This window comes from Podarcis liolepis (genome assembly GCF_965112155.1).
Source record: "Podarcis liolepis genome assembly, chromosome: 17".
Taxonomy (NCBI): domain Eukaryota; kingdom Metazoa; phylum Chordata; class Lepidosauria; order Squamata; family Lacertidae; genus Podarcis; species Podarcis liolepis.
The window spans coordinates 20,406,965-20,433,718 of record NC_139571.1 but is presented as its reverse complement, the minus strand read 5'-3'; the positions used below and the strand labels follow the sequence as shown (position 1 = coordinate 20,433,718).

General features: G+C 40.7%; 1 protein-coding gene across 2 annotated transcripts; it reads left to right on the top strand.

Annotated features, from left to right (window-relative positions):
• The first annotated feature begins 1,236 nt into the window (after positions 1 to 1,236).
• CAAP1 (caspase activity and apoptosis inhibitor 1) lies at positions 1,237 to 26,754 on the top strand. Of its 2 annotated transcripts, XM_083482356.1 has the most exons (7): positions 1,237 to 1,646; positions 3,425 to 3,625; positions 9,573 to 9,657; positions 11,118 to 11,196; positions 16,204 to 16,277; positions 18,030 to 18,067; positions 24,486 to 26,754. In XM_083482356.1, the coding sequence occupies exons 1-7, from the start codon at positions 1,521 to 1,523 to the stop codon at positions 24,615 to 24,617; spliced, it is 735 nt and encodes a 244-aa protein (XP_083338482.1). In that variant the 5' UTR covers positions 1,237 to 1,520; the 3' UTR covers positions 24,618 to 26,754. The 2 variants fall into 2 exon arrangements, with proteins under 2 accessions (XP_083338482.1, XP_083338483.1); XM_083482357.1 differs by lacking the exon at positions 18,030 to 18,067 and having other exon boundaries at positions 1,341 to 1,646.

Genomic DNA, 26,754 nt, shown 5'->3' with positions numbered 1-26,754 from the left:
ATTATTACAACAGACCTGCTGAAAGCTCTGCAACATTTCAAAGTAACGAAGTCGCTTGTTTTCCCTGTGTTCCTAGACATTGTCTAATAAATTGTATCAAAAAAGAGATGATAATAGTTTATTGCTTATACTTGCCCATCTGGCTGGGTTTCCCCAGCCACTCTGGATGGCTCCCAACAGAATATTGAAAACACGATAAAGCACCAAACATTAAAAACTTCCCTAAATAGGGCTGCCTTCAGATATCTTTTAAAAGTCAGATGGTTGTTTATTGCCTTGACATCTGATAGGAGGGCATTCCACAGGGTGGGCGCCACCACCGAAAAGGCCCTCAGTATATGTCCAGCTGCCCTTTGTCAACAGCAAATTGTCGTTGTTTTTCTGCTGAACATATGCTATATGGTAATTTATGGACCTAATAGGTATCCAAAGCCATTTGCACTTGTTGCCATGCAAACAGTCCATGCATAATGTAGGCACCATACACACACACACACACACACACACACACACACAGTATATGGTGATATTTTAGGGAGGTTGTGGACTCTCCTTTTTTTGGAGGTTTCTAAGCAGAAGTTGGCTGGCCATCTGTCCCCTGGGTGCTTTGGTTGAAATTCCTGAATTGCAGGGGGTTGGACTGGATAACCCTCAGGTCGTGTCCCTTCCACCACTATGATTCTATGAAATCTGAGTCGAGCAGAGGCTGAATTTTGACTGCAACCTGAAAGGTTTACAGAAGACTTTGGGCTGGAAGTCCTGACCAACCTGGGCTGCAGCATTAAGCAGTATTTAAGAGCTTGCAACATGGGAACATGTGATATATAGTAGGATGGGTATTTTCATTTTATTTTATAGAAGTCTAAAGGATCCAATTTTCCACATGAAATAATATGAGTTTCTTTATTTTATTTATTGTATTATATTATATTATATATTTAATATTACTAAGATCTAAAGGGTCCTCTTTTCCACATGAAATAAGGTGGGTATTTTTTGATATTATATTACATTATATGTTCTATTTTATTGAAATCTAAAGGATCCTATTTTCCACACGAAATAAGGTGGGTATTTTTATTTTATTTATATTCCATTATATTATATTCCATTATATATTTTATTTTAGATTTCAATATAATCTCTTTTCCACATGAAACAAGGCGGGTATTTTTATTTTATCATTTTATTGTTTATCACTTTTCCCACATGCAATAAAGGCAGATTCGAACTCCACCTGCCTCCACTTCTGCCCCAACCTCTCCCTCTCTGGACCAGCTGGAACCGGAACCTCCGGCCTCTCCACAACGGGCCACTCTGCCTCTTCCTCTCTTCACTAGCTCTACGTTGGCTGGGCGGCGCGGGTGACGTCGTCAAAGCGCGACGCACGCACGGCGGGCGGGCGAAGGCGTCGTCGGGCCGCTGATATATTACGCCGTCGACGCCCCACTCGCTCGCTCTGTGACGAGAGGCTCGCGAGAAGGGGGCGCGGCCGACGCCAGTTCTCTCGGGTCGCCGTCATGACGGGGCGCAAGTTTCCCAAGGAGAAGAAGCGGCACCGCTCCCGCCTGGGCTGCCTGGACGAAGAAGGCGGAGGCAGCGAGAGGAAACGCCGGAGCATCGAGCCGCTTCAAGGCCTGGCCGAGGTAACCGCCGCCTGGGCCGCCCTGAGGGAAGGCGGAGCCGGGCTGGTATGCGCGTGCGCAAGGTGCCCTGGCGGCCACGCCCCCCGCGCGCTTCTTATAGTTGTTTTCTAAAAGCACTGGGAGTGGACCTTTTAGTATTTGTAAAGCACAGCTTACGTGGATTGCACTTCTTCTTCTTATTACTATTTTATATTACGTTTGGATTCAGCTTCATGAGATTTTTGAAGCAACGTCCCCCATATTCCTGGACTTGTGTCCATTTGCTATGAACAGCTGTTCCGTTTACTTGTTTGCGACCCAGTTTTCGTCCTAGAGTAACCCAGCTTTATACAGAATCTGTTGCAGCACATCACAAAGTGGAAACCCAAAATTGGGGGGGGGGGAGCTTTACAAAAATCAAATAAGAACTACCAAAACCGTTTATATTCAAAATTTGAATAGTGGTGGTAAAATTATGAATTGCTTTGATCAATTTGACTAACAGCCTAGCAAGGTTAACATTTTTGTCTCCAACTAACTATTATTACTAATAATAATAAAATAATATATTTATACCCCACCCATCTGGGGGTGTTTCCCCAGCCCCTCTGGACAGCTTAACTGTGGAGCATAATCATCCCCATGTTGTTGTTTTTTTTACTCCAGTAACTTCTAATCACAAACGTGACTGTCCGCTTCTCAATATGGTTCTGCTTTTAGCTGTCCTGATTAAGAGCCACTGACAGACCTAACCTGCATCATGAATTTGTTAAAAGTTTTTTTTTTTAAGTTAGAAGGCATCACTATTTTTTGCAAGGAAGTTATTAGTACATTAATTGTATGCTACATTAACATTCTTAAGATGTGGTGTTAGGGAGCAGCTTTCTGACCAGTCCTATGCATGTTTGCTTTGAATTAAGGCTTACTCCCAAGTAGGTTTGCAACTTTTAAAATATGATCCAGATACTCCAGTTTCACAGCAATGAATTCACAAGGTGTCCACAGGCCAGACTGCTATATCTTGAGTTCAACTCTTGCCTGTAATTGTGATGACAGTACCAACCTGCCTTACAGGGCTGGTGTGAGAAGAACAGAGATAGTAACCAAAGTGCTTTGAATGTGTTGTTTCATCCCCCCTGCCCCCCCCAATGTATTCTCAGTTCCTTTTACTGGGTGGCATAATATTTTGAGAGATAACTAGCCCGGTGGATTTCCTTTTGCAGCATTCACCTGTAAACTTCCTTGCTAACTATATGATCTTTCAAGTACAGGGGTACCTCAGGTTACACATGCTTCAGGTTACTTACGCTTCAGGTTACAGACTCCACTAACCCAGAAATAGTACCTCGGATTAAGAACTTTGCTTCAGGATGAGAACAGAAATCGTGTGGTGGTGGCGCAGTAGCAGTGGGAGGCCCCATTAGCTAAAGCGGTACTTCAGGTTAAGAACAGTTTCAGGTTAAGAACGGACCTCCGGAACGAATTAAGTACGTAACCAGAGGTACCACTGTAACTTCAAAATGCAAAACTGAACACCAACTTTATGGAGCATCTTAAACATTGCATTTGTATTTTGGACTATAGTATTAGGAGCCTATATAAGAAGCTTCATTGATTCAGGCTGTAATCCTATATCCTGGGAGTAAGACCCATCTAACCTTGTGGGACTTACTTCTGAGTAGACATGAAATGGCTTGCACTGTTCCTTCTGTAGTCAAAGCTTAGTTGCCGATATTACGACATAAGCAAGTGTTTTGTGTTGGGTCATGACTGAAACAGTTTTCTGTGTCATCATTTAGGAAACAAAATGTACTTCACAAATTCCAGAAAATGAGGATGTGGAAGAAGAATCCAGTGACCTAGAAGAAGGTGGATTAGATCTCAGCGTGCAATTGAAGCCAGTTAGTTTCTACATCACAGATAAGAAGGAAATGCTTCATCAGTGCTTTTGTATCATAGGAGAGAAGAAAGTGCAGAAAATGCTGCCTGATGTCTTAAAGGTACTGAAATATATCTATTCTGGCAAATTTTGGAGAAATTTATCAGGAATAGGGAGTGATCTGAATGCTCTGTAACAAAGGTTAAGCCTCTTGCTACATGCTCAGGATTTTATTTATTTATAAACCACTCTGATACCATCTAACCCTGCTTCTTCATTCCACAGTTAAAATAGACTCTTTTATCAGGATTGAAAAAATATTTCAAAAATTAAAGGTGTACTGCCCTGTTGGCTCCATAGAGGTTGCTTAAATTCCATTCAAGTGGATTTTCAGTAGCTTAACTGCACATAGTGTAATAGTCATTATCCTTCTGTGGACATCTGTACAGTATAAATTAAACAGTATATATTTATTATAAATTTATTACCCTGACGTGCAGTTGGCTAGCTTTTGAGATAGTAAAGAAACTCTGAAAAGTTTTGGTACTTCATTGGAAAGGGGACTTTTTTTTTACGCACTGAAATCCTTAATTTTAATTTGAACATTGCTATGGTTATTTCATTGATCATTTTTTCTTTTTCTTTAATTATGGCTATGATACTGGATGTATATTCAGTTGTACCTTGGTTCTCCAACGGAATCTGTTCTGGAAGTCCGTTCAACTTCCAAAAACATTCAAAAACCAAGACGCGCCTTCTGATTGGCTGCAGGAGCTCCCTGCACTCAGTTGGAAGTCACGGAAGCTGTGTCAGACATTCAGCTTCCAGAAAAAGTTCACAAACCAGAACACTCACTTCCGGGTTTGTGGCGTTCGGGATCCAAAACGTTCGAGTCGCAAGGCATTTCAGAACCAAGGTACGACTGTACGTGCATAGATTCAATTAAAAATATAAAGGGGTCAGATTTACTTTTTAAGGAGCCATGCTTGCATTTATATTTTAAATATTTATTGAAGGTGTCATTATCATGCTCTTTAACTGTACAGGCTCCCAGAGTTTATGTAAGATCAATAAAAATAAGCCTGCCTGCAGACTTACAGCCTACAAGACATGACACAAAAGGGAAAGGGAATAAGGAGGGAAGAGAAAAACCAGCACCCATTCTTAAAGTCACATAGTAGTTCCACGTAGTGTGGAAACAGCTCAGGGAGAGAAGGGTAGAATATACAATAACAAACAAACAAAAATACATACATACATACATACATACATACATACATACATGTGTCACACTACATTGCCATAAAGAGGGAACCTATATCCAAATCTCATGTTTAAATGTTGGCTTTCACCAGCATAACACCATGGCCTGTGTTTCAGAATGGCACAATTTTCCACGTTGGGACTATCAACTAATTAGAGAATTTTTAGTTGATGCATCTTCTTTTTTAAGGGGTTGGTTAATTGATTATTGCTAAATCAATTTGCAGTTTTAACAACATTTAATGTAGGTATCTTTCTAAGAAACTGAAAGTAGAGTATGATAATTTATAATTTAGTAACTCAGGAATTCCTAAATTTTGTTGTTCAAGAGCACTTCTAATTTGCCCTATGTAATGTATTGGAGAAAGGCTTCTGTGTGCCCTAAGTGCCCTTCTTGCCACAGAAGAGGTAGCACATTAATTCTCTGCATGAGTCACTAGTTAGGGGCTGCATTTTCCCAACCAGAAGGCATACTGAGAAAGTGACTCCCATAGAGAATGAGTTCCTCCACTGGTAAGTGCTACTTATTAGTGTTTAATTTGGGTTAAGTTTTCATTCCCTAAGAAAGTGTGTCTCAGCTATCATTAGTTTATGAAACATTGTACTGTAATAAACAAAAGCTGCTTCACATTGTTGAAAGGAAACATGTGAGTCCATTTTCTCTTCGAGTGTTACAGTAGCACACAAGAATTTGAATAGCCTTAAAAATGGGCATGTGCCCTCAAAACCCCACCAATTAAAATGTACTTTTGCCTATTAAAATGGTATTGCACTGATTAATCAACCTAAGTTTTAATTGATTAACTTGCCAATTAAAACTTGCAACTCTATTCAGTGTGTATCCTATGCACTTACAAGCTAGTTTAGCAAGTACTGAGATCAGACTGCTACAAAGGCTTTCAGAGTTTATATATTTGTGTATGTGTGTGTTTTAATAAATACTGTTGTAGAGCCCTCGGAATGAAGCAGGCTGCAAATGTAAATAACCTTAATTACTGTGGCATATGGAATAATGTAGTATATAATTATAGCATTTCCACAGGGATGTTGAAATTTTTCTTTAATTGGACATAACACCATCAGAGATGAGTGTGGCAGCCTGGCAGTTTATAAATAAGTAATTTATAATTAAAAAAGAACACTACTCCCAACAGACTTAAGACATCCTTGCTTGAAAATAAAGCAACTTGAAGTTGGGGGCAGGCAGGATTTAAAAATAAAGTAAAAACCACACAATAAGAATTCTGGCTATTTATAAGAATATCATAGAATGCTCCAGTTGGCAAGAAAAGCACGTATGTTCATTTTTATGATATACTAATCTTGTCTCAACATTTCTGGAGAAAAAGATTTTGTAAAATTTGGACTGGGAACAGAAACGCTCCCTTAACCACGCTGTTTTTCTTGTAGTTCATCTCTAGGGTTGCAGAGCAGATTCCATAGCAACACTTTGCCTGCCAGCTACACTGAGCTCCTCTTCCACTGCAGACACCAGGTCTGGCCTAATACATTTTGGCACCTGAGGAAAACTACAAAACGGCACCTCCCCCCTCCAGGGCAGAGAGGCTGCTGTATAGGCAGCATAGCAGGGCTACAGAGAGAGCAGATCCGGCCTCCAAGGAATGTGCCACGGCCATTGCTGTTACTGCGGCAGCGGGCCATGCATTGCTTGGAAGCTAGATCTGCTGCCCTCTACCACATACCCTCTCAACATTTCTCACGTGAAAACAGGGATGTCCTAGTAATATTAATATCAATTTATTTATACCCCATCCATCTGACTGGGTTGCCCCAGCCACTCTGGGTGGCTTCCAACATATATAAAACATTACACATTAAAAAAAAACCTTCCCTATACAGGGTTGCCTTTAGATGCCTTCCAAGGGTGTATGTATATCTCCTTGGCTCGGGTTCACATAACTCCAGTACCTTCCAACATTTCTCCGATGAAAATAGGAATGTCCCAAGGGAAAACAGGACAGATCTAATCAGAAACCAGGGAGGCTTCTCTAAATCTGGGACTGGTCCTGGAAAATAGGGACACTTGGAGGGTTTGCTACCACCTGAGGCAGTTGACCCACCTTGCCTCATGGGTGGGCTGGCCCTGGTAGACTCCATAGAGCAGCCTTGGAAATGTTGCTACCTCCCAAATGTTTTAGTTAGTCCTTGTTCTCCCATGTTCCCATGTTCCCATGTTCATGGCTTTAAAAGCCTCTGAAGAGAAATTTGTAGGAACATCTTAGCCTAGTGGCTGTTTACAAGTCTACCATAGATATGGGATTATGTAGAATCTTGACTCCATCAGGCAAGGAGTTTGGGAAGATGGGAATTGACGGAAATGCTAAAAAACACTGTTAACTCAGTCAGATTTTTGTTGTATGCAGCCAGTGTCTATTACAATATAAATCTCACACACACACACACACACACACACACACACAGAAAGACAATTCATTTCAACTTTTAGAACTGCAAATGATTGAAACTTAAAATTATAACACTCCCCAGATAATTTAGATTTTTAAAAATCTCCTTCGCAGAGTCAACACTGCTTTGGATATATAACGTAGCCCATAGCTCTACATGTGCAGGTAGTGAGAATGTTATCCTTTAGATTACAAAGTTGTATACATCAGCTTGCAGCCCTATGTTTTTGAAATAATCTGATTGACCTTCTTAAAAAAACTTTGAATAGAGGAATCTTCCTAGGTGGATTTTATAGGGGCAATAAAAAATACAACACACAATGTCTTTAATCTGGCCTGATCAACATACACAAAGATGGTCATATGTTGGCTTATTAAATAATTTACTGGTCAGCTGTTCTGTGGACATAGTTCAAAATCTGAACTGGGTAAATGCATGTCTAATTGGGGGGGGGGGGGGAATTAGTTCCTGCAGGAAAATAACACTTTTTGTGATCAGATGCAATTTTAATGTACCAGAATGAAGACCTGGAATTCTTTACATGTTCAAAATCCATTTAGGCATCTTTAGCAGAAATTACATCATGGGTCTCTTGCTAGGAAATATCAACCAGTTGGCTGTGCCCACTTTAGTGCTGCAGACCTGGGAAGGTTGGTCATACGTCAATATGTTTCTGCAAAAAATGAGCTGCTACTCTTATTGATGATGCCGATCAATGGAGTCAAAGGCAAATGAGGGATTAATAAATGTGACATACTGCTTTTTTGAGGGACCACTAACAGCTGGATAAGGTAATTCAAAACAGAGCATTGGTCTGCAATGCTATGCTTCTTGGAAAAGCCAGCCTGCATCGGGGAAGGAGCCTGGTACTCCATTGTTCTAACTTCTCAGATCTTCTCAGGAACATCAAAAAAAACTTACTGGTTGAATTTTATTTTCTCTTCACTTAACTCTTCCAAAAAAATAAAGAAAAGGGAAGCACATTTGAATAAATTATACAAGAGTTTGAAGTGGATTTAAATCTTAGGGTAAGGGAAACCTTGGTTAGCCTTACTCACAGTTAATTTGATGCTGGCAAATGATAAAATTTAATTCCAGGAAGGGGTAGTATTACAGGAAAGTGTGTTTCCAAGGCTGGTGCCTCATAACACTTGTTACATTATATCTGTATTAGCCCCGTTTCTCATAATTAAGGTTTAAACTACCTGTATAATTCTTCACGGGCTGGTCCACTAAAATTCTCTGTTAAGTGTAAAGTACGAACAAGAAGTCTTCTGAATGATTTTTATGAAAAAGAATGTATTAAAGGTTTAAGAATCTTATGGCACAAGACTGTTCTTTTGCTGCAGCAGACTTAACACAGTTACCTACCAGGAGTGAAAACATAGATACCGAAAGCCTTATTAGGGAGAGTGATATTTTTCAGAAAGTTGTATTTCTTCTTCTTCTTCTTTTTATTCAAGCAATACTAATGAGAAACAGTGGCTGGAATAATCCATCTCCAACTGCCAGCATTAGGGAATTTGAGAAGTGCCCTTGGGTTGTATTTAATTGTATGACCCCCACTGACAGAAGGCTGTTTGATCCAGCAGAAACGTCCATGAGGTGAAAAAGAGGGGAGAGGTAATTTTTGCAGTTTCTTCCTTTCTCCTGCAATCCCCTGCTGCGCTTGCCACACCGTTCAAAGGGCCCCCCCCCAGCGCTCTTGAGCAGATTGGGGTATGTGCACAGGGGGCTACCCTTTCTGCCAACATACGCCCCTGCTGGATTAGAATGCCTTCCGTCAGAAGAGAGCACAACTGGCTGCAATGCCTGCCTTGCGAAACCTAAGAAGAAAGCCAGGGTTCAGATCTGGCATACTTTGCTACTTCCTTAACATTGTCTTTTTGCAAAACCGTCTTAATAAAATTTCTAATTCAGATCATAATGTTTTAAGTTTGGATTTAGTGTCCAGATTGTATGTACCTGGCTGGGGAGGGCGGGGTACAAATAAAAAAATGATGATGATGATGATGTTATTATTATGTTGTTGTCGTCTTTATTAAAAAAAAAGAAAGGTGAAATTCAAACAAGCACTAAGGAGATCACCTGCCACTGAACGGAGTGGTCTTCTCTCTTCCCCAACCTCTCATTTTGGAAGTTCTCCCAACTCTTTCAGAGACAGGACTCCTCCTGTTGGCTCCTGCTAGCTCAACTAGTTGAATCTGGCCCTTAGTGCGTAACTAGTGTTAGAAACTCACATATAAAAGCTAGGTGCCAAACGGCACCTTAAACCAGGATTGCTTGGTCGCAAGTGTCCGATAGTCAGGTGCAAAATGCGCACGGCATCTGGCTAATTGCAGGCACTGTTTATAACTGTCCCACCTCTCTTTCCATAGGGCTGTTCAATAGAAGAAATCAAAAGGCTTTGTCTTGAACAGTTGGAGCTCCTGTCTGAGAAGAAGTTATTGAGAATTCTTGAAGGTAGGCAATACTGTATCATATTGGAGCTCCTAATGAACACCAAGTACTGTACATGGTTGCTTGATGTAGCAGAGAAGCATGGCAATTACCTAGAAGATGGATCGGAAGAGAAGCTTTGAGCAAATGAGGGCAGTCATGACTTGGAACCCTGTTATAGAGAGACTTAAAATTAATAGCTACAGTGTTCAGAGGAGCTGCTCACAAGAGATCTACTTGTGGTTATATTAGGCTTTCCTTTTTGTTCTGAGGACTGGAAAACCAGCCCCCATAAGCTTTCCATCAGTTATCTATATTAATGAGCATTGTATGATTGTTCTAGGGATGTGGGTGGCGCTGTGGGTTAAACCACAGAGCCTAGGACTTGCCAATCAAAAGGTCGGCGGTTCGAATCCCCACCACGGGGTGAGTTCCCATTGCTCAGTCCCTGCTCCTGCCAACCTAGCAGTTCGAAAGCACGTCAAAGTGCAAGTAGACAAATAGGTACCGCTCCGGCAGGAAGGTAAACGGCGTTTCCGTGTGCTGCTCTGGTTCGCCAGAAGCGGCTTAGTCATGCTGGCCACATGACGCAGAAGCTGTACACCGGCTCCCTCGGCCAAGAAAGCGAGATGAGCGCCACATCCCCAGGGTCAGTCACGACTGGACCTAATGGTCAGGGGTCCCTTTACCTATGATCGTGCTTAATTTTTTAAAATAGTTTTATCTCCTCCTTGTTAGTTACCCTTTTAGCTTTAGTGCTGAACTTCTGTTACAGAAGTTGCCCAACACTTTTAAATGTGTTGCTGAATATATGTTCTATCTATAGACTACTCAGAGCTTTAGTATGAGAACAGGTCCTTAAACAGACTCTGTGGCCTGTATTACATAAGTGTGTGTATGTGTGTTTGCATAAGAAAAAGGAATACCTGTTTTCTGTACAAATACTACTACAATAGTTTAATATAAATGGCTGTGTTGTAACAGAAGATAGGGTTAATTTTATATTATTCCTTTGGCAAAGACTGGGTGGCATTTTTTTCTCTTACCCGAGTGACAGAAATTTCCCGGGGAAACCTTTTACATGGATTCTTTTTCCTTATGGTGAAAGTACTGAGGACTTACTCTGTGTTTGTAATAGTTGTTTGCTTGCAAAGATACCAAGTTAAGCATGGAGGTGCAGAGAAGCAGCCAGACACTTATTGCTGCTCATTGAAGCATCGTATCCCCCCCCTACCCCAGGCACTCCAAACAATATAGCCTTGGGACGTGCTATGGTTCCTTATTGCCAGCCATCTTCAAAACTCAGGCCACTGTCTCCCTCACAGGCTACAGCTCCAAATGGTTTCTGTTGAGTACCTTAGTCAAGCAGGTGGGCTGTGTCTCTTCATTTGACAGTCATAACAGTATTTACTGATGCATGTATTAATGAGGCAGAAAAATGCTGCCACACTGTATAGCATCTCACATTGACGTTGTATTTCAAGGTGAGAATGAAAATGACTCCGACAGTGATGAAGAGGCTAATGGTGGGGAAGAGAAGACAGCAGTTGAATCTATCAGCCAGTAAGTAATTGTGATGAGCAAATTTAATTTAACTGTCCTCTGAGAGTCTATTTAAAAGTTTGTGCTGACAATTTCGTTTTGAAGTGTTGGTGAAATCCCAGATAAACCCATGGTGAAATCTTGGCTGAACCGCTGCAAAAACTCTGGGGGAAATTTGCAAAACATTAGTGAAATGAAACTTTCGTGAACCTTGCTGAGCATTTGTAAAAACCCAGTGAGCCTTGGTGAGATCCCGTTGAAATGTTAGTTAAATTGGCAAAATCTTCTGAAGCCCAAAGTGCCTTGAACAGAGAATCCTAATTGTATCCTCCATCAGATCCTACGGTACAAGGGTATGTATGCAGCTGCTCTTAAATCATGGCATAAAGTAGGAAACACAACCAAATCCAAGACTGTTTGCATACAGGTAATTGTGCGTGCTGATGGAGCCTGTTCCATGCTCTTCCTGATCTGAAAATGTCACACATGTTCAGGGTCATGCATGCTTTGAACATGTGCAAAATGGGAGTTGCCTGTAATCAGCTTGTTGCCCATCCCATGGCTGCAAATAGGATCTTTTCATTTTAGGTTGGCTGTTAATTGCTAGGGTTAAAACAGCGTGGAGAAGTTTGATTCATTTTGTTATGTAATAGGGTTGGGAGAAGTTCTTGGGTTACCAAGCCTCTTTTCGGTGGCTGCTTGTGAGTAGCATAGTATGGGTCCTTCTTGGTGGGAATCAACATTTAAATGGCAGTTTTTACAGTTGCCTGGGAGTAAATCCCATTGAGCTCAGTGGGGATTACTTCTGAGTAGAAATGCATGTGATTGTGCTGTCAGTGTGAACAAGATGTACTAAGTGACTCGCATATCAGCTAGTTATTTCGGTTAATACTAAGCATCCAAAAAAGAGCATCTAATCTATGCAACATTTGGCCACAAGATGGCAGAAAATGCATGTGTATTAAACTTAAGAGTTGCGCCATTACATCAAGAAGCCTTTTTATGACAGCATAAGAATTGCTCAGTGACAAAGTGTTTTGGACAGCAGATTGTCTGTATTAGTATGTGTACCTTTCTACCGAAGTGGTTGATCTCAAGCAGGTACCACATAGTTTCTGCAGCTAGTTTTGCAGTGCACTGTTCAGGGGTCAGAAAACTTGGTACAGCTCATATGTTGAAAACCACCATTTCCATGACCAGTATTTAAAATAAGCTGCATAATTGGAAATCAAGAGCGTGTTGTTGAGGCTCTTGCCAAATGAACAATCCTGATTCCTGAACAAAATTTGGCAGGATGACTCCGGACAGCAGGAGCTTTATTATCCTAGAGCAGATATCCTTTGATACATTTTCCTTCTGCAAACCAGATGACTGTACCAGATCATCCCTGTTTGCCAATGAGCAATACTTGATAACAGCATTATCACTCATTTAGGAGCCGATGCCTTCATCCTGTGGTTGGTTAGGAATGAGGGGTACGAATGCCAGGGGCATGATTGCCAGGTTCCTTTTCCTGTAGTGCGCTAGGTCTGTACCGATGCTCAGGGTTGTACACACCTTGCACCAAACAGCTTCAGATATTCTGGATCGGGATAAATAAAATTTTGTGCCAAGGAAGTTTCAGCCTGTCTGCCCAGCCCAGCACCCTGGTGGGGATGCAAACCACTTCTTCCTCATTCATCAAATGATTGATTTGATGAACAAGGAGAGGCCAGTTTGCATCCCCATCAGCTGTGCTCATCATGTATTTTCCCAGTGGGTTGGCCAAGGGTGAATATAGCCTTCTGGCCAAAATGCTTGCTGTAGCCTAAATCCAACTTATTTTCCCACATTTGGTGCTCTTTCATGACTCTGCTTCTCATAGGTTTGAAATTTACCTCTGAAACCTTAAAGGTTTGAAGTTTAGTTGCTGTTGGTTTTTTTTGAATGGAAGCCAATGTTTCATTCTGAACCCAGTATCAATTTTCTCCTTCATAATCATGAAATGATTGCTGCCCTGCACACACACACACACGCATCTATATGTTCTGCGTAAATGTCTTAATATCTATAATAATTTCATAGGTTTGGGGGTTCAGTAGGAAAACTTTACCTTGAGGGCTGAATCTGTAGCAGCACCTGGTACTGAACAGAAGTGAATTGAGATGAGAGGAGCCCATTGGAGTATTTGGCAGCTTCCCTATTAAGTTAGTCAAGGAGGCTTGTGGAGACAAATCCAGGGGCAGTAGGAAAAAGGTTTCTTCTTTGAGGACAGATAGATTATTTTTCAGGGATCTGGTTAAAATTGAATCGCTTATATATGCACCCCCATTTTAAAAATTATCTTTAATCATAGTTTAGTTACAATACTTAACAGAGGTGGACACACGCCATTAGAGTTAAACCTCTGAAATGTAAGTTAGGATGACACCTTGTAATGTTAAATTTAACTCCTCCCTTCAAGCTGGATGCTTTGATTGTGTGCATATTAACATAATACGTACATTACAAATTTTAGACAAAGTAGCTGAGGTATGAAATTGGTTAGATGAATATAAAATAATTTTATGGCTAAAATGCTCATTAAACTCAACAATTGGACTTGCCTTCCATGATTTTGAAATCCTGTGGAGAGCTGTATCCTGTTTCCTCAAGTGTGTCTTACAGTCTTTCATTTGCTTTCATGCTTTGTATAAAGACAGTTGAACATCATGGCGAGATAGCAGATGAAATGTCATCCTTTTTAGCACTTTCTGAGTTATTTCCCCATCCTTTGAAACAGAAAACAATGTGTCAAATTTTGGTGAGAACGTGTAGAAATAGCTAAACCAGCATCACGCCATCCCACCCCAAAATGTGGGTTCAGTGATCTTTTTATAATTTTTCTGCAGATTGTGTAATACGCAAGGCTGTTTTGAAGATTTGCCCTCTTAAGTCTGGGAGTTTGGCTGCACCTTGCCGTTTTGCAGGTTGCATCCTTGCCTTGCTCTTCTGTCTTAATGATCCAGTGGGTTCATGTCTGAAAATACCTTTCCCCCTTTTCTGGCAGAGACTAGATTACTTTTAAAATTAATGATCAGTAGTGTGGTTGTAGTATTAATCTCAGCAATTATAAGTACATTGCTGTGCAGCAGCATCAATGAACACTGTAAGTAGAGTTAGGATCTGCTGTTTTGTGGGGCAGATTCCTAATCCCTCGGCAGGGCGTCTGTGCCCAGTTCCCCTATCGTCCACAGGTTTTCTCTGTGTGTTTCTGCAGTTGCCTTACTGGAGAGCTCTTTCCTCCTATTGATGTTTTTCAAGGAACTTGCTCTCCAGATTCTTCCCCTGATAGCAGTGACATCAACCAAAGATACTTCACAGTTAGGGTCTCTTTTGGTGATGTTCTGTATCTTTCACAAGCACAGATGTTCTCGGGGCTGTTTGGGGGCTGTCTTTTTCTTTCTTGTTCTTCAGCGAGGTTCTTCTTTTGGAAAAACAGCGGTGGCAATTCTGGGGAAATGGACAAGGAATGCATCGCTTTTTGGCACTGTAACTCAGCAGTAAACCACATGCTTTGCATCAAGTTGGTCTTGGGTTTGATCCCAAACATCTACTGGTGATAATCCTGTAGGAAACCTTGTATGAGCCAGTGGTCTGGCTTCATATAAGGCAGCTCTGGGGATACAATACTGTTAATACAGTGTACTTTCCAAGTTTTCAAAGCATTTAACATAACTTTTATCTCAGTAATACTTACAACTGTCCTGCAAAGCAGATCCCTTATTAATCTTTAGGGGGTGAGCTGTGTGAAATAAACCATGGAGTTCTTGACTGAACCAAGATTTGTACCTGGAACTTGTAGCTCCAACTCTTGTCACCTTAATGCAGCATATCTCTGTAGGTTACCGGCTTGGTCAGACAACTCCAACTACCGTATTTTTTGCCCTATAGGGCGCACCGGCCCATAGGGCGCACCTAGTTTTTTTTGGGGGGGAAGAAAAAAAAATCTCCCCCAGGCACGGGGCAGGGGCGGGGGAAGCCCGAGCTTCCCCTGACCCCAGCCCCCAGAACAGGCTGCTATTCACAAGCCTTGGGAGCCCATGGGAACTCCCACCGGGCTCCCAGGGCTTGCGGATAGCTTCCTGAAGCCTGGAGAGCGAGAGGGGTCAGTGTGCACTGACCCCTCTTGCTCTCCAGGCTTCAGCGAAAGCCTGCATTCGCCCCATAGGACGCACACACATTTCCCCTTCATTTTTGAAGGGGAAAAAGTGCGTCCTATAGGGCAAAAAATACGGTAGGTGGTTCTTCTCATTGGAAGGCAAGAGTTAGGCTGGCATTTCAGAAGAGGATGTTTTCCTTGCCTTAGAACATGTCTAATTTGGATTGCTCCACCACACTGAGGGGGAAAGTAAAATCGGCACTTGTAGGGGTTTTTTTTACGAATTTTTTAACGATTTTTTTTAGTTTGTCATTTTGTCTTTAGGATATATGGTTTATTTACGAATGCATATTGCCTGAGTCCACGATGGAGGGATTAGTTGAATTTTCTTCTCGGGCTTAGTGGAGTTATTTTGCTCTGCCTTTGATAAAAACAAGATCTTGTCACATAGTAGGGGAAATATTGGTATAGCTTTGGTGGTCTGGTGAGTTGTGTATTGGGCTAGCCAGAGATGTTTTCTTGTCCTCAAAACAATGTTTTCTATAACACTCAGTTTCTGTTCTGTTTACTCTTCTTGGGTGCAGTTAAAACTGATTTCTGATTGAGAAAAATTGACATATTCCTATAGTTGTGTCCCCAACTGGGCAGGCACTGCTTACCCTGTAAGTGATATAATTACATTAACTGGACTAGCCCTATATCTTTGGGGAAAGAGCATTACATTCCAGGCAGCTGTATGAAACTTGAGAAGAAAGGAAATTATCAGTACCACTGCCTGAATAAGCAAGGCCTGCTTCACAAAATAAAGCAAACAATGAAATGTGGGGGCACAAGAGTATGCATATGAAATGCTTTTTTTATAAACATAAAAGGTATACTAACTGAAATGTATTCTTGTTTGTTCTCAGGCAAGACAATAGTATAGATTCTACTTCTTCTTTGAAGGAAGACAACAAACTGGAAGCTTTGGACTCAAAGCAAGGTAGGAACTGCAGAAGGCTTTAAACGTTGCGGCCTCTGCGTTTGGCATTCTGAATAGAGCAGTAGCAATAATGTAATGTTACTTGCCTCGAAACAAATGCTCTGGGTCATCTCTGCAAATTCTACATAATAGATTGCAAATGAAACAATGATGCATGATAGAATAACTTTCTTTGGAAGATATAATTGAATTTCAGACATTAGGAGCCCCTTCTCTAGCTAGTTGTCAAATGAAACCCAGGAGTTTGTCAGCATTTTGGGCAAGCATTAAGGCTGTGCTTCTCTTTTCTTTCTTTCTTTCTTTCTTTCTTTCTTTCTTTCTTTCTTTCTTTCTTTCTTTCTTTACATTTTCACTAAACATGACTTTGTGGTGCAAGTTCTTCTTTACATCTTTGGCTGTGGATTATGCTTTTTAGTCATTCTAGACTGTAACGAAGATCGAATCCATCTCTGGGAGTTATTTGTACTTGTTGTCATATTTGATAGGAGTAGTGATCCAATCTAGAGCTCCTGACTTTTCCCCAAACCCATTTCTCCTCTTCTTGATACGTCTTCCCTAGCATACCACCCACCTCTGACATCTTGTTTTACCATCTGAGCAAGGGGTGGGAGTAAGGTGTTTTTTCCAAAACATACAACGGCCTCTCAGAATCAAGCCACCTATTTTCATAGCTGTGCCCTCTTTGGAGGTGCACAAGAGTGTGTGGAGGAATGTTGGGGGGGGGGCGGCGTCTTTTATGGGCAGTTTCATGTGGGAAGGCTCAAGCCTTTCCCCTTTGACTCTGGGAGATATAGTACAATAGGGTCCCAGATTTAGAGCATTGTTTATTTGGTGCAGTATATAGCGGGTGCTCCCATTGCACAAAGTATCCAAGCTTCTGTCAACATGATGGGAAGGAGCTGTTTCTATCGCTCCATACCAAGGGCAGATTTAATCACTATCCATACTGGTGCCCCTGAGTATACTCCTTTACTTCCTTTCGTGTAAGTGAAAGATTGTCCTTTGTTTCTACAAGAAAAAGTGCGGTACTTAAGGAAACTTTTGGGATGAGGGCAAAACTCGCACTCCATCTCTGCTGTTCGCCCAGGAGCAAGAAGGTTGGAAGGAGAAGAGAGTGGACTTAGGATCACACAGGGAACAAAAGGAGTTGTTTTGTTGGTTGTCTGGGTTTAAACCCATCAGCGAAACACCAGCATGAACCCAAATAGTGAGTCCTAATGTATTGTGTGGGTTTGTGCCTGCCATCGTTTTCACCTCTTTGCCTAGTTGTGACAGGCATGCTGCAAGCCATGGGGAAGGATCATTCTGTATCTTATTGCCACAGGAAATATCCCCAGTAATTACTTACAGCTCTTTAGAAAGAAGTGCCCCATTCTTCCTTAAAGATGGTAAAAATAGCTAATAGGGGGAATTGAACTTGATTAAAATGGTCTCATAAGGCAGCCAAGCGATTAGCAGGATGCTGTGACTTTGTGAAGACTGCTTTAAATATTGCTTGTTGCACTCTCTGGAATGACCTCTGAATTGACATGTCTCCTGCAGACTTCCTCTCTTCCTTCTCTGCTATCAGAGGGAATTGATGACTGTTGCAGGTGATTGCTTCTTTGTCCTTTTTATGACTTTATCAGCCACTGGTTTCGTGATGGCTCTGGGCAATGACAACAGTGCTAGTCAGGATGTTAGCTTTTAAAGAGCTTTTTTGAGACTGTGCAGGCATAAATGGTAAAATTTAGCAACTCTTCCACACTGCAGTCTGTGATGCTGAAGATGAAAAGTACGAGAGCCAAGGGGTAAGCAGAAATGAGTGAAAAGTGGTTAAGAAAGAGAAATTAAGTGCCTGGAAATGAATTTTGCAATCCTAGTTGAAAGAATAAATACAAGTTATCAAAATGAAAAAGATAATGAGAAAAATGCCATCAGAGACTTTTATTACTATGTAAAATTACAGCTGCAAAAAAGGGGGGAAATGAAGCAGTTCAGCTAATTAAACATTTGTTAGGGCAGTAGGGCTATGTGATTATTGTGCATTGTACTTCCATGGAGATTTCAACTCTGCAGAGAGCCCAGGCTGATTGTACCTTTAAGCCTGGTTTAGGTAACTTCTTATTCTCCAGCAGAAGGATAAATGATTTCTATAAAAAATAGTTTTGTCTCATTCCCTCGGGTCAGTGCCCTTTCACTTGGATCCGTTGGCCTTTGGCAACAGGAGAGGAGTGTGCTGGAACATTGCTTCTGAACTTTGAACCAGCCTTATTCTGTTGAGAATGTACTCTCGCTTTGGAGATGTTCTGTTCACTTGAACAATGCATTAAGTAAATATGGACTAGTGCCCTGCAGCAAAGCAAAAGAATTTCCATTCCTTAATCCTATTGATTCCCATTTCTTTGATCTTTCACACACTTCTCTAGCAAGTTAAAAGCAGTCGGAAGATGTTTTGAGTTCATGCCTGCCTTATTGTAGGCAATGTGTGGTGAAGAGTAAAAACAACGCCTTGCGGATCAAAGTTCGCTATTTGATTGTTTTTGAGAACTGCTCCTCAGAAGACTGTGGTGATGACATGTTTTGCATAAGTTTCTAACAGCTGCTTTTAAAACCATTGTTTCATAGGTCTTGGTAGACTTGTCAGAGGAACAAGAAACCCCAACTGTGGCCGTTTGACTTAGAGTTTTATAGCCTTGACCATCTCCCTCATAATTAGACGAATGTAATCTAACTTCTTTCACCTTTTGTTGTTGTGTGCATTTTAAAGCTCATCAGATCAATGCTGTGTTCAGTTGATCTGATTTTGCAAACATACAGCATACTTAATAACTCTTAAGTTGGTCAGGCTCTTATGCAATAATATATTACACGATTAAAGGTTAGCTTGGCTTTGTTCTCACATTTTCTTGAATCAGTTGTGTTATTCTGTATGTGTTTTTTAAAAGCATGGGTTTTGCTGATTTCCTCATAATATATTTACAGGCTACAATTGTCTATGTATATTTCTAATATTTGTAAAACTGCTACATGTGGAATGGTTTACTTTCCAGTTACTTTATGGAAAGCTGCCTCCTATTTTGCAGAGGAAGAACATTTATTATACATTTCTCTTAGTGTTCGGTATTGATTTTTCTTCCCCCTCCAGATACCAGTTATATCATAAAAAGTCAAAGAAAATATGCTTTTCTAAAGATTTTCTTCCTTGCTCATAAACACATGACCCATACACACACACAAAGAAAGTTGCGATATTTCTTTCTAAAAAGATTTAAAAGCCAGGCTAGAATTTCTAAAGCCTTTCCTCCTACTTTTGTCTTGAGAGGAAAACTAGTCTTCCTTCAACTCATTTTGGAACCAGCACAGATTAATTCCTGTAGTATGTATTCTGCTGCTCAGTCTTTGTAGAGGACTTGCTGAGAATGGAAAGTACCCAGTATAAAGATCAAGCAGAGAATATTGCCTTTTATGTGTATGGAGAGGTTTTTACTACTCCATCCCATTTTCCAAAATAAACCCTCACATCCATGTAGCTAGCCTTGTGATACAGTATACTATTATAGCCAAAGGCGCTGAAATATTTAACAGCACAGCAACACTCCTCTAGAATCTAGAAACTTTCATGATAAGCAGAGGCCAGCACATGTATTTCTAGTTCTTCGTTTTCATTCTCATTATAAGGCCAAAGAATGGTGAATAATCCTCTTGGGACTTTTGCAAAAATGAAACTTTGCCTATTAGCAATTTGTGAAAAGCCTGGCAGTATCAGCAATACAATTCTGTTGCCAAATATGGTATGGACACATCACAAATCTATGACATTCTGGGTGCTGTGGGAGTCTTGGCAGACAGACATTGTTGCATAATTTCTCTGGATCATGGTTCTTGTTTATGACTTAGTGGTTGCCAACCATTCATGCAAGTGTCCGAGGTCAAGATCAAAGTATGGGATTGGTCTGTTCAGTTCCCTGAACCAAGATCCCTCTCTCTCAGTCCTCACCATGCGTCTTTGTCTCACCATCTCCTCCTCATGATCCGTCCCACAAAATGTCTCTGTGCACTACAAATGAGGGACATCTTTGCAGCACACAGATGCACATTGTGGTCTGAATTGCAGCCCCACGCACCTGCTCCATTGGTGACCAAGGAGTAGGCAGTTAGTGGCGGGGGGCTCAGTTTGTGATGCATGGAGCCCTTCCTGGATATACATGGAGTTCATTCATTGGCTGGAAGGAGAATGAACCCTGATACCCCTAGAACAAGGTCCACAGGACCCCTGATTCTTCCCCAAACTGCCATGGATCCCTGCTGCACCTGCTACTTGCTGCAACTGATGGTTATAAAAGGCTGGAGTAACCTGCTTCCAGATTCTTAGGGGCTACTTCATTCTGCACAAAGTGGCTCAGGGGTCAGAACTATCCACCCTGTAATAAAAGTTGGCATCTATCTTCACAGTGACAAAGCAGAAGATATTGGATGGAGCCATTGCCATTGCATTTTTGTAGATGGGGGAGCTAAAGAAATTAATGTGGTTCCTGAAAAATCCCTGGGGGAACAAGCAGATGGGCAGTGGCATTTTGCTTTTCCCTAACAGATATGTTAGCAATATAGTAGAAGTCATGTGAAATGTCCAGAGAATCCATTCTTTCTGTGCAGCTGATTGTATCCCATCTTGATTAAAATTTGAGAGTCAAATCAACCACGTCTAATTTTAAGGATACCAAGGTTTAATTTTTTGTTATCTGATTAACCAGCATTCCCTTTATAAACAGAGCTTTACTAGGGATGGGGTTATTTGATCCCCGGGAACCGCAATTCAGAGGCTGCTTTGTATTGGTTTCCAGTATATCAGTGACTGTGGTGCTGATGAGCAATAGTACCAGATCAATAACACTTCAAGCCTTGGAGATTTGAAAGGAGAGGGTAGAAGAGGGGAAACTGCTAAGTTCTGCAAAAGCCATCCAGTAAAAGAAAATATTTGGGACCAAGTGGGGAAGGGCTAATTAAAAACCAGAATCTCCAAGAAGAAAATGACAGAAGAGTATTGATAAACATGTTAATTATTTCAGAGTGTTCTAATCTACTGCTATCCTTTTATTATCATAAATGGCACATAGGAGCTCTCAAATGAATGCCACGTTACTTTAGACTTTTCAGAGTGAGTTGAAAAGCTATCTTGTGTTTTAATCCACACATCAATTTAAAACTCTTGAGGTTTCATTGATAATTGTGGCGGCTATTAGTGACATTTATATTGTAGGCAGAATGGATAAAAATGGGCAAGTGTAAACCTTCAGCCTAACCAACTCCAAATCTGTGTATCAAGGCCTTAAACTGTAAGGCTTACAGAGAATGCACACATTCCAGAGGAATGTACTGCCATGGCCTCCTGCAGTAAATTGCGCAAATGAACCGTTGTGTGTTTTATCACTTTGCTGTTGCCAGGCTGCGTGTAAATTCTTGACAAGGTTTTCTCATTGTCTCTTTAAAAACATTGCACATAAAGAATCTCCCAAAGAGCAACATATTGATCTTTACCATAATAGGCCATATGTGCTTTAAGAGGTACCAATGGTTAAGTAGTCTTCGAATCCAGCTTTTTAATATAGGTAGTGAATTCTGAATTTTGCCTAGGCTATAATTGTCGGTTGGGATGTGTCACAGCGAATGTGTTATGCCTCCATACATTGAACAAGGGCTGGTTCATACATTATTATTTTTTTTATAAAATATTTATTGAGATTATACAAAAAATTGCACATAGAGAGAAAACAAAGAAAAACTAACAAACACAAGCTAGCAAGAAAGTTAACAAAAAAGCGACCTGGAAAGAAGGGGGGGGGGAGAAAGAAAATGATACAAAATACAAAAAACAGATAACTAAGAAAAAGGAAAAAGAAGAAGGAAAAAATATTTTAAAAAAGAATAAATTCATTTTTCAGTATCTTTAAGCTCATTTGCTTATTTCCTTGACCTCCTCACACCTCCCCTTTTGTATTCCCGTTTTCAAAGTCTTTTCAGCAAATCCTTACCCTCTTTCATTATCTTTACTCTGTATCTTAACCTATTATAACTATATATTTTCATCCGTATAACACTATATATTTACCTATTCTTATTAACCTTATTACCAAAACCACTTCTTTTCAGTCCAACATCATTTTAACATTCATTAATTTTACAGTATTTCTGCACATAGTCTTTAAATTTCTTCCAATCTTCCTCCACCATTTCTTCTCCCTGGTCTCGGATTTTGCCAGTCATTTCTGCCAATTCCATATAGTCCATCACCTTCATCTGCCATTCTTCCAGAGTGGGTAAATCTTGTGTCTTCCAATACTTTGCAATAAGTATTCTTGCTGCTGTTGTAGCATACATAAAAAAAGTTCTATCCTTCTTTAGCACCAATTGGCCGACAATGCCCAGAAGAAAGGCCTCTGCTTTCTTCACTGGTTCATACATTTAAATTATTTTCTCTGCTGTTCAGCAAAAAGAAGGGGGAAAGCTCATTGAACGGCTTACAGATACCCATAAATCCCTGCCTTCAAGCTTCAGTCTAAAGGACACAACTAAAAAAGGAAAGGTATTGGGAGGGAGGAGGAAAAAAGGATACCCGAGCAGTACTTAGTTGTAGAACTCTTGAAATGGCCACCTGGAATGGAGAGCATTCAAGGAGAGAGGAGGAGCTGAATGTTGCTGATGGCTCGGCTCAGCTGACGGAGAGGTTCTGAAGTCCCATGTCTCCTCTACCGTAGCCTGATGACATGGTTGCTTCTTGGTGCATGTGTGTAATTTGACGTGTCATGTGAATATGTGTGAACTGACTCCATTAGAAAACACTGTGTGGATGGGGTGAAGTGGTGGCACCTGTGTCCATATTGTTGGCTCTGTGATGGCATCTTCACCTATTGAGTAAATAATTTGATGCTACAGCCATTGAGCAATGAGTGTTTGTGGGTGGGTGGGTGGGTGGGTGGGTGCGTGCACCAGTCCTTGATAGATCAGTTCCATAGATTTGATACAATTCACTTTCAGTAATTTTTTGATAGTCACACCCCGGATTTTATGTTCCTCAAGGAAATACACATGCCATTTTGTAATAAACAGTTTATTAAAAGTTCATCTAAGGTGCTATCAGACACATTTCTCCATAGCAAATAAGTTTAACACTTTTTGCATTTTGTAATGGCTTATTGTGCATTTAACAAATATAAGTAGTTTTAATGGAGAACCTCCAGAGATAAATGATCACACATACATAGTACCTGAGGACAAGATGTCAAAAGAAATATATGCTTTATTATGAGTATTTGTCATGTCAGATTCAAACTTGTTTCCTTGCATCATGTTCTGTTACATTTTCCTAAAGTCCATTGCCTGGGTCCAGAGAAAGGGAACCCTAGTTCTGTGCACCTCAGGGAGTTTGGGGCTTGTGTTTCTAGAACCTTAGTTCACCATCTTCCATGATTTATTTTCCCTTGGAACTGCTGGGATTTCAAAAGCCCAGTGAACTACTGCAGAATGCAGCTTTGGCATTCAAAGGGCCTTTTCAAATTCTCAAACCTTGAGGTCATGTCCAAAGTAGTTCTTTGGATCCCAGCCCATGTTTTTAATCATAATTGAACAAATAGGAACACTGTAATTGTTTTTGAGATAACTTAAATTGAAACACTTCATTAAAAGTCTTTGCACAGATATCTCTTAATAAGTGTATTGCCACGCTGATATCCGTACCCTCATTTTATTTTGTTGCAATGTACACAAGAATTTTAGGAGTATTTTTAAACTGCACTTCAGGAATTAAATTCACTTCTAAAATAATAAACAGCAGTCAGCCCCAAAGGCTCCCCACATCAACTTTCATTTTGTAATGCAGAGGCGTCCTTGTGATATAAAACCTTATGACATTTTAATTAGGAAAATAGATCATGCAATTCCATACGATGGAATAAATTTTCCAAGCGCTGCTGCTCTGGTCTACTGCATGTTCTCCTAAATTGGAATAAAAATGCATTAAAACTTGTCTAAATTAGATCAGTCTTAAAGCTGGGGGAGGGGAGGAAAGAGAGAAACTGTTGATTTTAATTTATAGATGACCTTTCCTATACCTTAAATCTATGCAAAGGAGTATTTGTGTGCAGAGGAAATGTTTCACAAGATGAAAAGCCAATTTTATTTTATTTTTAAAGGGCTTCTGAATTCTTCCTTTCTGTTAATTTTGTGTTACAGGCAAAGGAGAAGACAGCGATGTTCTCAGCATCAACGCAGATGCGTACGACAGTGACATTGAAGGCCCATGCAATGAGGAAGATAATTCAGATGGGCTGGAAAGGACTGTCAGAAGTGGAGATGGTCCAATAGACGACCTCCAGAAAGACATTGAGAAAAGCGTGAACGAGATCCTGGGGCTTGCAGAATCCTCCCCAAAGGAGCCAAAAGCAGCAACTTTGGCGGTTCCTCCAACAGATGATGTCCAACCATCAGCACAGCAGCTGGAACTCCTGGAGCTTGAGATGCGAGCCAGGGCTATTAAGGCTCTCATGAAAGCCGGAGATGTAAAAAAATAGCCCCAGGGCTGTTTCATTTGCAAGATGTCTGCATTTGTTCTGATGGGTGTGATGTCGGCTCCCTTCAGTGCTAAAATATATTTGAACCGGTTTTGACATTCCTCATTCGAGCCCTTTGTGTATCCTGACCCATGGCTGAAGAAGTTGGCAGCAGTTTGTCACTGCCATCAGAACTGTGTGACTCTTGCACAAGTGGAGAGGCTTGACGCTGTTTGACTCAACTGGCCATTTTCTCTCTTTGTGTTGGATTTCCCCCCTTCCCTCCCACCGCCCTCAACACGAATTGGGAAATGGTTGTAGATCATATGCATCTCTTGCTAAATCCCGGTGCTTTGCAGAATAATTGGGGAACAATGTAAGGCGTTCTTAGGGCTTACTTCAGCATTCTGCGGAGGTTCAGTTGGGGAGAAAGAAACAGACCACCGCTCCCTAGAGATGGAGGCCTATCAGGCATGTATATTGAGAAATCCCTTGCACCAGCAGTTGAGACCCAGATTGCTTGTTTTCGTTGGGTTCAGTTTATGAGCAAAATATTGTATGCCCTATGCCAAGGGAGCCAAGACGGTAGTGCAGTCTGTGGTGCCCTTAATAGGTCTTGGCAGCTTCTGGTGCCAGCCCATGTGCATTCATAATCTGTGTAGTTTGAAACAATACAGTTACTGTCTCCCTTAATTTTTAGTGAGTTTAAGTAATGATGTGGGTGCATTCTAAAACACACTCTTTAAAACGAATTTCTGGTGCTTGACTGTAGTTATGTGTGTAGTGTCCAGCTTTCCAGGACATGTTACAAATTCCTTTTCAATCCCTTAAGTGCATTGTTAATGTTAAGTTATAGACTTAATATGTTTAAATGTAATTTGTAAACTCAGCCTAGGAAGACCCTTTCCTAGGACTAGATAGGACGTTTTGACAATGCAAAAGTAGATATTTATATGCAGTTGGGGTAGTTGTTACACGTGTCTATCCTGTATGTTATGAAGCAAAGCGACTAAGACTTAAAATGTCGGTGTCCTGAGGTTTTGTTTTGAAGTAAGTCTGTACTGATTGCAGGGGGAAAAAAGACATTTAAAAATTTATGACTCCTTATTCAGGGTGCAAGGCACACCAATACCTGCTGCTTTGAAAACGGCCAAAAAGTGTGGGAGATCAACATGTATTAATAAATACATTTGACTATACATTTCAGTGCATGCTCAGGTTGATTAATTAAAAAAAAATGGGTGGAAGTACCAGCAGGTTGCATGGTGTGGCATAGCAGAGGCTGGCTGGCTAGTGACTGCTGGTTGAACAATAAATACTCAATTTAAATTGCATTCTTTTGTTCTCCTGCCTCCTTAAGCTTGAATGTTTGGGTTGGAGAAAGGAAAAGCTTGCTGAGCCTAGCATTGAACTGAGTGAAAAATGGGGACCATCAGTTTCGTGCATTAAAGACTGGAAGGAAACAGAGTTGGCTTGAATGAGAAAAATGGGGATTTTTCATCTCCTTGGTTGGGGAGCAGAAGGGACAGTTAAGTGAGGGAGGAAATTTGGGGGGAAAAGAACTGATCCGGTAATGATGCAGGGAAACTTAGAAGAAAAGTTGATGGAGTTAAATGCCTTTGAGTTTTGGTATAATCAAGGAAGTGTTAATACTGTGTTTTATTTTGTAGATGGTTGTTGACACCACTTGGTGGGGGGATGAACAAGGAAGGCATCTAAGCTTTTTCTTGTGATAGATACCATCTCTGTCTTACTAAGCTCATACATTTCAAATTTTTCACATGAAATTAGAGTCATTGTCAAAACTATCTCTTCAGCTGTGATTTAACAGAAATCTCAGCTGTCAGTACTAGAGTGGTAAAGTGTTGGGTTTATTTCTGAATGTAGAAGCTTCACTGACCATTGTGAATTCTTGAAGCAATAGTCTAGAAAAATAAAGTATCTAAAATATC